The 12308-nt window shown below is 42.0% G+C and overlaps 1 protein-coding gene across 1 annotated transcript in view; it reads right to left on the bottom strand.

The window, feature by feature from the left end:
- The window catches only part of grid2 (glutamate receptor, ionotropic, delta 2), a 703051-nt gene that overhangs the window by 294411 nt on the left and 396332 nt on the right, over positions 1–12308 (bottom strand). The window contains exon 3 of the mRNA XM_050052029.1: positions 5533–5820. Coding sequence (XP_049907986.1) covers positions 5533–5820 — 288 coding nt within the window. The remainder of the gene's footprint in view (positions 1–5532; positions 5821–12308) is intronic.

Genomic DNA, 12308 nt, shown 5'->3' with positions numbered 1-12308 from the left:
AAATTCGATACGGATACAAAGTAGGGTTGTGCCGATGGGCGATCCGATCGCGAGGTGTGGGGGGGAGACAGCGCGTGTGTGGAGCATGCTGACGAGATCGAGGCTGAACGAGGCTGAGTGAGAGGAGACAGAGGGAGGCTGCTTAGTGAGAGAGCGGAGGGTGGGGGAGATCAACGCCTCCGCCCGCTTGACACAAGCATACTCAGGCGCACTATAAGCGGAGTGGACTCCTTGAGGAATGTCCGCAGTCATTCTTTCATAGTCGAGCGTACTTCCGCGTTGTAGTTTCCTGTAAAACTGTCCGTGAAAAATCCCCGCGATGTGAAAAATACATGCCGAGCAGTCACTGGTACGCGGAGCGGAGTCCGCACGGTCGTAAAATCTGAGCTTTGCGCGCACAGGGCTTGTGGACGTCCGCTTTGAGTCCGCGTGGACCTCCGCGGAATCCGTTCCGCATATGTTCCGCCCGAGTATGTTCGGGCCTTAACGCGCATGTCGCGGAGTGGTGAACAAACCAAACAACACAATGTCAGGAGAAATTGAAAAGATATGCCGTCTATGTAAAGTCAACTTGCTAATTAAGGAGCCATTACATGTTCAAGAGTTTTATAAAGCTGCTCAAACGCCAAAGAGAGGCTATAAGTGAACGTTTCAGCGGCGTCGCGTCCAAACGATGGACGGACCAATGAACGCCGGGGGTCTAGCGATTAGCCAATCAGCGCCACGCTGATGTCAAGCTGTACGCTGGTGGGTAACTGGTAAGGATAGCAACAATGGCGACCGCTATATATCCTACAGACCATATTAACGATGCTATCGAGGTATTTCGCCACTACTCGCGTTAATGGAGGACCAAATTAAGGAAGCTGCTAAACTGGAATTAACGGCGATGAAGCTGGGCGTGCACGACGACGGAGACATTTTAAACGGGCAATGCTGGCTTGTTTTCGGCACCCCCGAGGCATGGATACTAATGATGTCAGATTCTGGGTGAGTCGTTGATCTTTACTGATTGGTTAGGGAAAAATCAAATTCCCTCCCCCTTGTAAATCGCCTTCAATGGAAGCCATGTCAGACTGAAGGTTCTGGGAGCTTCAGTCTGACACTCAGGCTACAAGATCGCCCAACTCTAATACAAAGCATTCGGAATATGCATCATATCTGGGGATTTTACCACAGCTCTGTTCATTGTCATGGATGTGTTGTACATAAAGGAACGAGCCAACAGTTTGCAAGGCTGGGGCAGAGATACATCCCCAAAAGAAAAGCTGACATTTCTGGGCGGACGAACACACCTACTTTAAAACATTATGAAAGACTTGGATATCAACAGGTTTTTGGATATGCACATATATTGCAACGCAGACCTTTTCATGAAGGTGGTTGGAGGAATAAAAGAGGGAGGCTGTATTTGTACGGTTGGCGGAAAACTAATCCTATTTTGATGCATAGAAGCAAAATGGCACAAGCTGCTCCAGCCGTTCCACTTTTCCACAGTTTGACTTGATAAACGACATATTAGGGCACGTTAATCAGAGTAAGCAGGGCTACATGTAAACAGGAATATCAGTGAAATTGTCATTTTGTGCATGTAAACGAAGTCACTGACTTCTGGGGTGTGGGAATAGCACTTCTAGAAGAGCCACATTAGCTACCATTCAATATTAATCTAATATAAACTGCTTGGTAGAGCTCACTAGAACATACTTTCATAGCACATATTCAATACACCAATAAAAAGCTTTAATGTCTTGGAAGATTGAGTTTGAGCCTGCAGAATGCATCGCAAAACAATCCCACTGGAGAGGTTCCATTGGAGATCAATGCATACAACACATTAATTGTGTTAATTGACGACAATGAGTGAGATGGAGCCCCATTATGGCTATAAGGATTAAATCAACACCGAATCACCCACGGCAGAAAACTATTACACTGCTCTCCATGAGCTGAAACTTTAAGGTGTGTTAGACATTTGTCCACCCACCAATGACTGATGTCATAGCCGGTGTTTTCCATGAGCTAGCAAAATATGTGCTCTGACATCACTCATTGGGGTGTGATCCAAAACAGAACATGCTTTTAAGGTTCAGCCCTTAAGGAGCAGTGTACCAGGGGTGTACTCCACTCTATGACTCAGAGTAAATTACCTTTAAACATAAAAGTGCCAGAACAAAGGTGGGCGCAAGAGAGGGACCTTATAGTATAGAAACAGCCAGGCAGTCTGGAGTTAGGAAGCGCAAACCAGACCTATGCAGGCTGTTGAAAGTATGACGGCATAAACTGACAGGTCATGCACTTAATGTGAGTTTGATTATGTTTGTAACCCTACTCCGAAAGAGAGCGACAGCTGTGCAACAACATATGACAATATAAACTATTTGTAGCCAAGCAATCATTAGGGCTCACAAAGGGCACCATAACAGACCACATACACAAACCCAATGACACAGAATACATCTATACACTCATAGAAAACAGCAGCATTATATTTCTGTAGAAGAGAGCCAAAGGACTGTAAAAACAGAGTGGCACTTTATAAAAGGGACATAGGATGTTTCTAGTCTAATGTAAGAGTTAATGGACTGGAAAGAAAGAGGGTGAATAGACAGAGAGAGACAGAAAAGCAGGGTAAAATGAGACAGTATGCACACGCACAGGCAGACTTATGTGTCACCATCTTAAAGATGAATACAGATACATATGCATGTCTTTGTCCGTTTCTGTGCATATACAAACACACGTCCATGTCTGCCTGCTTCTGTGTTAGTTTGGCAAAAGACAGAGAGAGCGAGAGATGTTTCTGACTTAACCATACATCCATTAGCTCGCTAATGATCTACCATGCTGGGAAACCATTGATACAGTTAGATAAATTTGAAATTCGTGCAAAAGCAGTTTCACAGACCTACTACTGCCCTACAAAGGCAAAAAGGACTAACTTCATATTTGATCAAAACTGAGTTACAACCACAGTGTCTACGGGCATCAAACATTAAATGTACTGCCTTTAAGGGCTTTTTGACCAAATTTAAGATGATTTTTGGACAAATAATATTTTGGTCAGGCAAGCATTGCAGGTAAGTAGAAAGGTAAGTAGATGCAGTCTCATGTAGAGGTGGACTTTATGTCGGAATATGGTTATTAGAGTGTTAGGTTAATGCATATTTTGTCAAAAGGGAAGTAAAAGTATAAAGTACAAGGACAATATTGGGTTCAGTAGTAGGTTTAAAGATTTGTAACATTGGATTTGTATACCTACATCCAGAAATTAAATCTTACTATATAATGATGAAAACTCTGTCTGTGGGTGTGTCTCTGTCTCTGTTCCACATTTTTCTCCTCACTGACTTGGTCAATCCATGTGAAATTTGGCACAGTGGTAGAGGGTCATGGGAGGATGTGAATGAAGCAACATTACATCAATTGGCCAAAGGGGGGCGCTATAGCAACCGATTGAAATGCAAACTTTGAATGGGCATATTTCATGCCCCGTATGTCGTAGAGACATGAAACTTTGCACATCGATGCCTCACCTCATGAGGAACAAATTTGCCCCAAGAACCCATAACTTCCTGTTAACGGATACCGTTAACCGGTTACCAAAAGATATTTGTAAAAATCTGAGGATCATTTGGGAGAAGGACCTAGAGAGTGAATTAAGCAATTAGGAATGGCTGAAAAATATTATCAAATACTGGGAAATATATAAAGGAGGCAAGGGGAGGGGATTTACTCAGTATGAATTAATTCAGAGGTTTTACTTTACTCCTTCTAAGCTGTACAGGATGGGTCTACTGGCTAATCATTTCTACATGCAATCTGGGAATGTAAACTGGTTAGTCCATTTTGGGGAATAGTTGTGGCTCACATAGAGAAGTGGTTAGGCATGACGTTACCTAAATCACCAAGGCTAAACCTTACAGGGGACCAAACAGAATTGCCAAATATATTAAAATATGACCTTGTTGTGATAAATGTAGGGGTCGTCACAGCTGCTCGAGTAATCCTCAAATCCTGAAAGAGAACATCACCTTCGGATTTTGAAAAATGGAAGGAATTTATGTTAGAAATTGTGTAAAATAAACATGCTAGCTAGGGTCAGCAATGAAATTGAAAGCTTAAAGAGGTCATGGGCAGGCTTTTTATGTTTGCTGAGCTATAACGACGTGGTGTTTAGTTGTACAGCTGTGGTTGCTAAACTACTATTATGGGTATAAGAATGTGTAGCTTCCAGGTGCCTGTGGATATGTTGAGTTCCAATAACAGTACTGTTGGTTTGTTTGATTTGACTGAATATATAAGTAAAAAAAAATAAAACTGAAGTAAAGTACCTGACAGGAAGTAAAGATGGACCCAAGCTGTTGCCTTGCAATGCATTTCCAATGACACAGTCTGCATATAAAAATGAATATCATGCCATAGAAGAGGCCTGTTCAACTGGACCTCCGAGTGGCCCAGCTAGAGATTGGTACTCAATCTGCCCTGTCCATAGTGTATCACTTACTGCCGTTATGGTTTACAATCCTGGTTTACACAAGTGCATCGCACTAGCAGGATCCATAGCGTATTGTTAAAAACAAACTAAAATGAAAGCTGTCTGTATGCAAACTTAGTTTGTCACGTAGCCTATCTTAAAATGTACCTGGGACGGCCCACCTGCGGACAGTGAGTGACCTCAGTAGAGGGGGGACAGTATGTTGGATGAATGATTGATACTGATGTCTGTTCTTCATGCTTATAATAACGTTACTCAGTATTGTGATGTCAGGAGGAATATTTATTTTATTAACATGTTAAGTTTGTTTCCAGTGAGATATCATTGAGTTTATATAGTGACTTTGTTGTTGTAAACATGACTGTTGCGACCATAGACTGTATAAAACTATGTCCCTGGTATTTTCCTAAAAACTTGACCCTAAAGGAACATGTCAGGAAGTGAGGTGTGCTTCTGGTGTGTGTGTGCGTGTGATAGAGAGTGTGATAGAGAGAGAGTGTTATTAGTTACTGTTAATGCCACCTGCGATGCTCCTGTGTGTTGATAGCTCTTTTCAAATGTGACACAATAAACATTACTACTTTTACGACGACAATTTGCACCTGTTCAGAAATTTTACCAAAAGCTAAAAAGAAGCTTACAGGTTGCCTGCTGAAAATGTCTGGCCTATCAACATCTACTGGTTTTAAAATCCGGGCCATTTGAATTTGTAATTGAACAGCCCTGCCATAGAAAATTGTAATTGCTGCTCATTTTCAGCTTTTTAAATTTTCAGTTACAACAAAACTGACCTCAAAACAAGCCAAAACACAGTGTCTGCAGTTTGGCTGCATAGTTACCGCATTGTGGCTATATATTGGTGCCCAGGCTGCGGTTAAAGTACTGCACACAATAATCTGTGTGCTGTAGGACCAGATAGATAGCTAGATAGATAGCTAGATAGATAGCTAGATAGCTAGATAGATAGATAGATAGATAGATAGAGGGTATTAATGATTGCCTTGTTGACTATTTCCAGAATCATATCTCCTTACCAAAATCAGAATCATAGAAGAGGATGAACTTCTGCCAGCTGTACTCAGACACCACTTGCATGATGACCTCATTGAGATAGACGGGTGGGCGGACCATTAGGGTGTAGTCATCTGTTCCAGTGATGCGACTGGTTGGTGGGCAGGCGGAGCGAGGTGTTCCCGCCGGGGAGCGCTGGATAAAGAGGTGGGGGATGTGCATGGCATCGGCCAGAGTCTGAAGGCTGCCCGCAGACATGCAGCCGATTGAACTAACCAGAGCCAGGATACCACGGTTCATCAGCTCACAGGCTGGATGGAGAGGAAAGGGAAGCAGCAGAGAAAGAAAGAGAAGAGGAAAGAGGAAAAAACAAAGGAGGAACATGTTATTTTTCATAGCACACAAAGGAACTCAAGCTTTCGTGAGGAATCACCGGTGGTAAATATATCTGTTAGAAATGTGGGCAACACCAAGTCACAGTTTTGATCATAGTAATTATTGGTGGTACGAGTGCGCCAAAGCAAATAATTCTCATTCTACAGGTCACCACACTGCAGCACCGACTAAATAGACAGGGACATTTTTAGCGAGCTGTTCCTACTTGTTTCCACATGCTTTGCATAGTTATTTCGAAAACCAAAGATGTCACAGTCAAACACAACCTGCTCTGTGGTAACTAGAAACAGACAGACATGAAAGCAGAGAGGAGGGAAACTGGAAAAAGAGGCACAGGTAAAGGTATATGGCAGCAGAGTAGGGGCATATTGCAGGCTACAAGTAAAAACCCACTATAACACAAAGAGATTTTTTTTTTTCCTGCACTGCTCAGTGAATACAGGCGAGCCTCCAAGAGCCTGAAAACACTGTCATTTCAAGCTGTCAAAAAGACTACTGTGAGTCACTCTGTGAATGGATGGAGACATGGACAGGATAAAAGTACATATAAAGGAGAGGGGCTGATGTGTCACCTTACAATAAAACTCAAGTGTCTGACAGTACATGTATTATGCTGCTTTTACTGACAAACACATGAGGCTTATGTGGTATGATATTGGATGACCGCGGCCCCAGAGCATGCTTTTTTGTCATCTAATATTACAGACTCAGAATCAGAGCACAATGACTGATGCTGTAGCTTGTTTCCATGCACCCCTGCAATATTCCATACTGACAACAGCAACCATCTGCTGACAGCAAGCACTATTCCAGCTATTGAATTAAAGTTACGCCAAGCCTTTAGCCTGCAGTTGAGCAGAGTCGTGTCAATGTCCGAATTATTGATTGACCTTTAGGCTACTTCATGAACAATACCGCATTATAAAGCAGTGCATTGTTGAACAATATTAAAGTGTGCTTCTATAAAAAAGTGTATTCATAGTTGTATTGTAAAACTATGCTGTAAAATATGCCCTTCTTGCCGGAGAGACTGTCCACAATCCCCCAGTTGTTTGTGCTCTACTGTCTAAACGCTCCTCAGCTCTGAGACACTATCTGTGCCTAATTCACCTCCTTTTCCTTTTCATCCTTCCTGGACCTCTAGTGCTGTCAAAAACACCTCTACCTCCTACCCTCTCAACCCACTCCCCTGTTATCTCCCCTCTTGTCCAAAACAGCCCCTCTGAGTGCTTACCTTTCAGCCCCAATCATTTCAAAGCTGCGGTCTTGCAGTGATTTTCATTTTAGTTGCCTTACAGCACCACTGAATGTTGTACACTGTCCTCAATTTGGAGTCATCTGCCCCCCTCTCCCACCTCCTTTCTAACATCCCTTTTCAGTACCTTTTCTATTCCACCCACCAATCTTTTTTCACCATCTTTACTCACCAGCCGTTTTCCCCCCCATCTATTGTTATCCCTCGTGGCAACACAAACAGCAACCTATCCTCTTCCAGTCCCTTGCTCCAGCCATCTCTCGATTCATCACCTCTTTATTACTCTATTTTTCGCACACTTCTTTGCCTCCCTCAGTCTGCTCTTCCATTACTTTTACCCACACGGCCACTCACATTTTGCCCTTACGTCCTTGTCCCCTTTCTTCGTCCCTCATCCATCTCATTTCATCCCTCACTCCTGCTCTCTCACTGCTCTCCGCCACGTCCTTCACTGTGTGCTAAGCACCAGACTTAGGTGCTTATTTCACTTCTAGCTGACTACAACCGTGTCACAGAGTTGCTGGGTAAAACAAAAAGTGGTGGGGAAAAAAAAGTTTAAAGACAGTACAGTGAGCACAAACACACAGATGCACACACACACAAATGGTGCAAAGGCAATGTACAATGGCATGAAAGCACAATCTAAACCACACACAGTCAGCCTGTGTAATGCCACACGCACTAATCTGTCGACACTGCAAAAATAAAGCCAAAGAAAGAGAAAAGGAAGAAAGTTTCCAAGAAAGAAAAGCTTGAGGAGACAGATTCATAGTGCTGAGAAAAGCAGAATATAATATTGTATGTGTGCATGCATGTGTGTGCGAGAGAGAGAAAGAGACAACATAAAAGCTATACAATATGACAATGTCTCCAGTGTCAACTGGTTTGCACGAAAACAACCTAATGAGTTGGATTTCAAAGTGGTTCGTGAGGATGAATTCTCAAATTGCGATGAATCAAAGCATACGTGTGTTTGTGTGTGTATTAATGACGCACAACTAGGTGTCTGGGCTTAATTGCTTTTGTGGTTTAATCACATAGTGCACGCATTAGTGATTCAATTTGGATACATTATTTTAAAGATGTACAAGTCACCCTAAAACTAAATACATTCTTCTGTTCAAAACATTTAATTGTCTTGAACAGTCTGTAAACAAAAAAGCTTAGTGCACAAGATTAAAGACATTCTGGAGCCGTTCCACTCAAACAGCCACAGTTTATAAGGTAAATTGGTTACAGTTGTCACTCAAGTCTTAAGCGGCTCGGTGACATAAATCTAATTTGCAGGCAAACGCTATAAATATATGAACACAAAACCCATTCTGTAATTAATTGGCAATACATTGTTAGGAATGATTTTCCTTTTTAGCAATAGCTAAAGGGTTATTTCAGGCAACCATTTCCTCGCGCATTGATGTAGATGATTAATGAGTGGAAGCTAAAGCAGTTTCAATCTCACTGCCCATTGTGCAAGTCCACATTTTGAGGAATTAATTAAAGTGTAACAATATATGATTAAACTTCACTAAGTCTCAGCATACTGCTTAGTCATGGTCATTATTCTTCAAAACCAACGAGCCCGGGATTCATCTTCTATCTACTATCATCTTCATGTCTGAGCATAAGTATGCCTGTGTGTGTGTGTGTGTGTGTGTGTGTGTGTGTGTGTGTGTGTGTGTGTGTGTGTGTGTGTGTGTGTGTGTGTGTGTGTGTGTGTGGGAAGGTACACCTGTGGATTTATTTATGGTTACATTAAGTGTGAATGAATTCCGTGCCAGTGGTTGTGAGTTTGCATTTCTCTGAATATTTGATCTGAATAAGCCTGTCATGTATCATAAGCTACATTATTCAGATTCCACATCCCTATTATAATAGTCATGCTAACTAACGCTTTAGCCGCCTCGCTCTAGTCTAGCTATAGCGCATTAGCTTAGCATCATCAAGGCTTTGGCTAATGGAAGGCTTTGCTAATCCCCTACTTATTGGGGCACTTTGGAGAATTAGTGCCCTCATCCCCTCTACATCACACACTCTTAAGTCTGCAGGGGGCTTCTAAGCACCAGGCTCATTAATGCTCTTTGCTAATGACTTAAAGGGCCCGTTGCGTTAACCCAGCCCAGTGTTACATCACTCTGAAGTAGGCAACAGTTAAAGGACAGTCAAAGAGCCGGAGGTGCTGGTGCAGCAAAATATGTCTTCAGTCACTTTGAAGAGTTTGACAGGAGAGAAATACACTCTGCTTACTTTATGAAAGGTTTAAAAGTATATACATGTTTGGAAAACAGTTCAATGTGAAGCTGTGCAGATGGATATTGTTTCCTTATACCCTGCCAACGCTTTTAAGAACAACCACTGTGTACAATGACTGCAGATGGAGCACAAAAACAGATTTGGGCTACAGAAGGAGAGGTGTGTAGGAGGTGTGCAAACAAATACAAAATGTCGCCATTTGGAGTTTTTCACCTATCATCCTGAACCATAACCGCCTACTAAACAACACTCACACACCATCACCACCATCAGCGCCAGCCCACACACTCACACACTCACACATCTAAACCCCTGCTGTACATGAGCCGTACGCTGACTCACAATAAATCATTCTGGGATCAATCTCGCGAAAGCAGGTAAGACCTGTCAAGCAGTCATGCTGAGGTATTTATTTGAGGGATGTACTTGTCAGTCACAGAAACACATATGTACACATCTAAGAGTTCAGGCTGTCAGGCACAGGGATTACTGTGGGACTCATCTATTTTGTTAATTTATCTGCTCCGTGTTTATTTATTATAGTAATCATTATTCATTTGCTGCCTCTGATGTCTGCACGGTAATCCATCTCTTCATCTTTGTAGATGATTTCTTTCTTAAAATTAAACGCCTGACTGATTCTGCGAAACCCCAACAACTTCTAAAATTAGACACATCAGTTGCTTCTCGTGATTTTTCATATATTCAAAGTATACTGAGCCGCTGCCTCATCCTGCTCTTGTTTACATTTACCGACACTATCGATGCATGTTCTGTATGTCAGTGTGCATTGTACACGTGTTGTCTGCAACAGAGCATGTTATTGAGCTTTCTCTCCAGCTTGTCGGTCTGTCAGAAGAAATGGACTGCAAGCACTTCACCAGCACCCAGGTGTGACCGATTCTTCTCTCTATCTGTGTCTCTCCGAGCGGCTCTCCTCCAACTGCACACCCACACACACACACCGCACACACTTCATCACACTGATACCCAGGCCTCCAGTTTTTGTGGCCCAGTGACTGAGGATGGAAAGTGGAGGAAAGACAGAGGGGTAGGAAGCGAGGAAATCGATACCTGAAGAAAACCAATAAAAGAGTGTCCCTATGCCTGTAGGTGTCCAGCATTTCTTAAGTAAGTTGGACATTATAAGAGACTTCAGGCTAAACTGGTAACACCACTTTTTAAAAGGACTAAAACACACTCTACTGTACATGATCCTTAATTTAATATCCCTTTAACTAACACTGAAAGAATAGCCAAAAAGAGCGAATCATTTTTTCAAAGCAAAAATGACATTAAACATACATACATACATACATACATACATACATACATATTGTGCATGTAGACACAGATATGCAGAAAATGTATATCAATACTGTTAGAGACACATAAGCCCTGTTTCCACCAAGCAGTACGGTGGGATTCAGTTCAGTTCAGTACACTTTTTTTTCCATTTCCACTGTGAAAAGTGGATCTGGTGCTAAAAGGTGGAGCTGTGAACACTGCAGTCTGTTGATTGGTCAATAGCGGACGGTCACTATTGCTCACACCATGGAAAGTTTTAAGCTAACTGTAATTATAAAATGACAGGATGTTTTGCTGACTCTTGCAGCAGCTGTAGCCTGAGAAAACATAACTTACAAAACTGATTTCACTGGGCCGAATGCCAGCAACTTTTAAGGTGGAATGTTTACTTGTAATGTTAGTGAATGCATGAGTTGACGACATGAATCCATCAGCGAAGTTTAAATTTCAATGTAACAACTTTCACCATTACTTTAGTTGTTATTATCTTTCTTGGATGACATACACTTTTAGTAATGAGTGGATCTACTATTAATTTTGACCACATTATGTGAACTGCATATATTCCAATCCAAAAAGCCATAAAGCAGACCTGCTTGTTGATTTGCAACATTGCCCACAATGGTCGACAGCAACCAGAGATATCAAAGGGAAAAGCTGTCATGGTATAAATGATTGACAAAATTATAATGTCTCATGGTTTTTCACTTGCCTGGGTCCAGACCTCTGAATCAACCCACTCCACCGAGTTGACTGATTCATCTGGCATCATGACATAAAACAGCAGTTTCTCGGTTGTCAATCCATCAATTCGACGAGTGCCAAAGGGGGACTAACGATTAGCCAGTTTGTGCCAAAAGTGGGACTAACGCTGTTGCCAAGCTGTTGTCAATCAGTGTGCGAGAGCTAATGAGGAGTGATAACAACAATGGCGACCACTACGATCAAGACAGAAGCTGCTATTGAGACGGTTCTAAATCTGCATTTCTTGTCAATATCGCCCCACATCATAGTCTGTTTTTACTCTTGAAACCCAAGCAAAACCAGTATGTTGGCAAGGTTCCACATTAGCAGTTGGGTTTCCACCAATATGCACATTTTAACTGAATTTTCAGAAAATCAGAAAAACAAAATGCCAATTTATGTGCTTTTCCTTCCACTACTGTTATGTGAACATCAGGAGTTGGTTCATTGAGGTGAGCAGTAGGTGGCACTACTGTCAGGTGCCATTATACCACTGCCAGTCAAACCTCAAACAAAGGAAATCAATGGCTATGTAATAATGGAAAGCACACTGGACAACGTTAATAGAGTTTTGAACAGGTATCATGAAAGCTCCATGCTCTTGGAAGAGTTTTGTTAACAGCCTGGTCTATGTACATACAATATCTCACATACAGTAAGTGAGTACACCTCTCCCATTTCTGGAAATATTTTATTATATCTTTTCATGGGGCAACACTATAGAAATGACACTTTGATATAACTTAAAGTAGTCAGTGTACAGCTTGTATAGTAGTATAGATTTACCTTCCTCTGAAAATTATTCAAAACACAGCCATCAACATCTAAACAGCTGGCAACATAAGT

The sequence above is a fragment of the Epinephelus moara genome, chromosome 8 (genome assembly GCF_006386435.1).
Source record: "Epinephelus moara isolate mb chromosome 8, YSFRI_EMoa_1.0, whole genome shotgun sequence".
Classification (NCBI taxonomy): domain Eukaryota; kingdom Metazoa; phylum Chordata; class Actinopteri; order Perciformes; family Serranidae; genus Epinephelus; species Epinephelus moara.
This window is presented reverse-complemented; position numbering and strand designations above follow the sequence as displayed.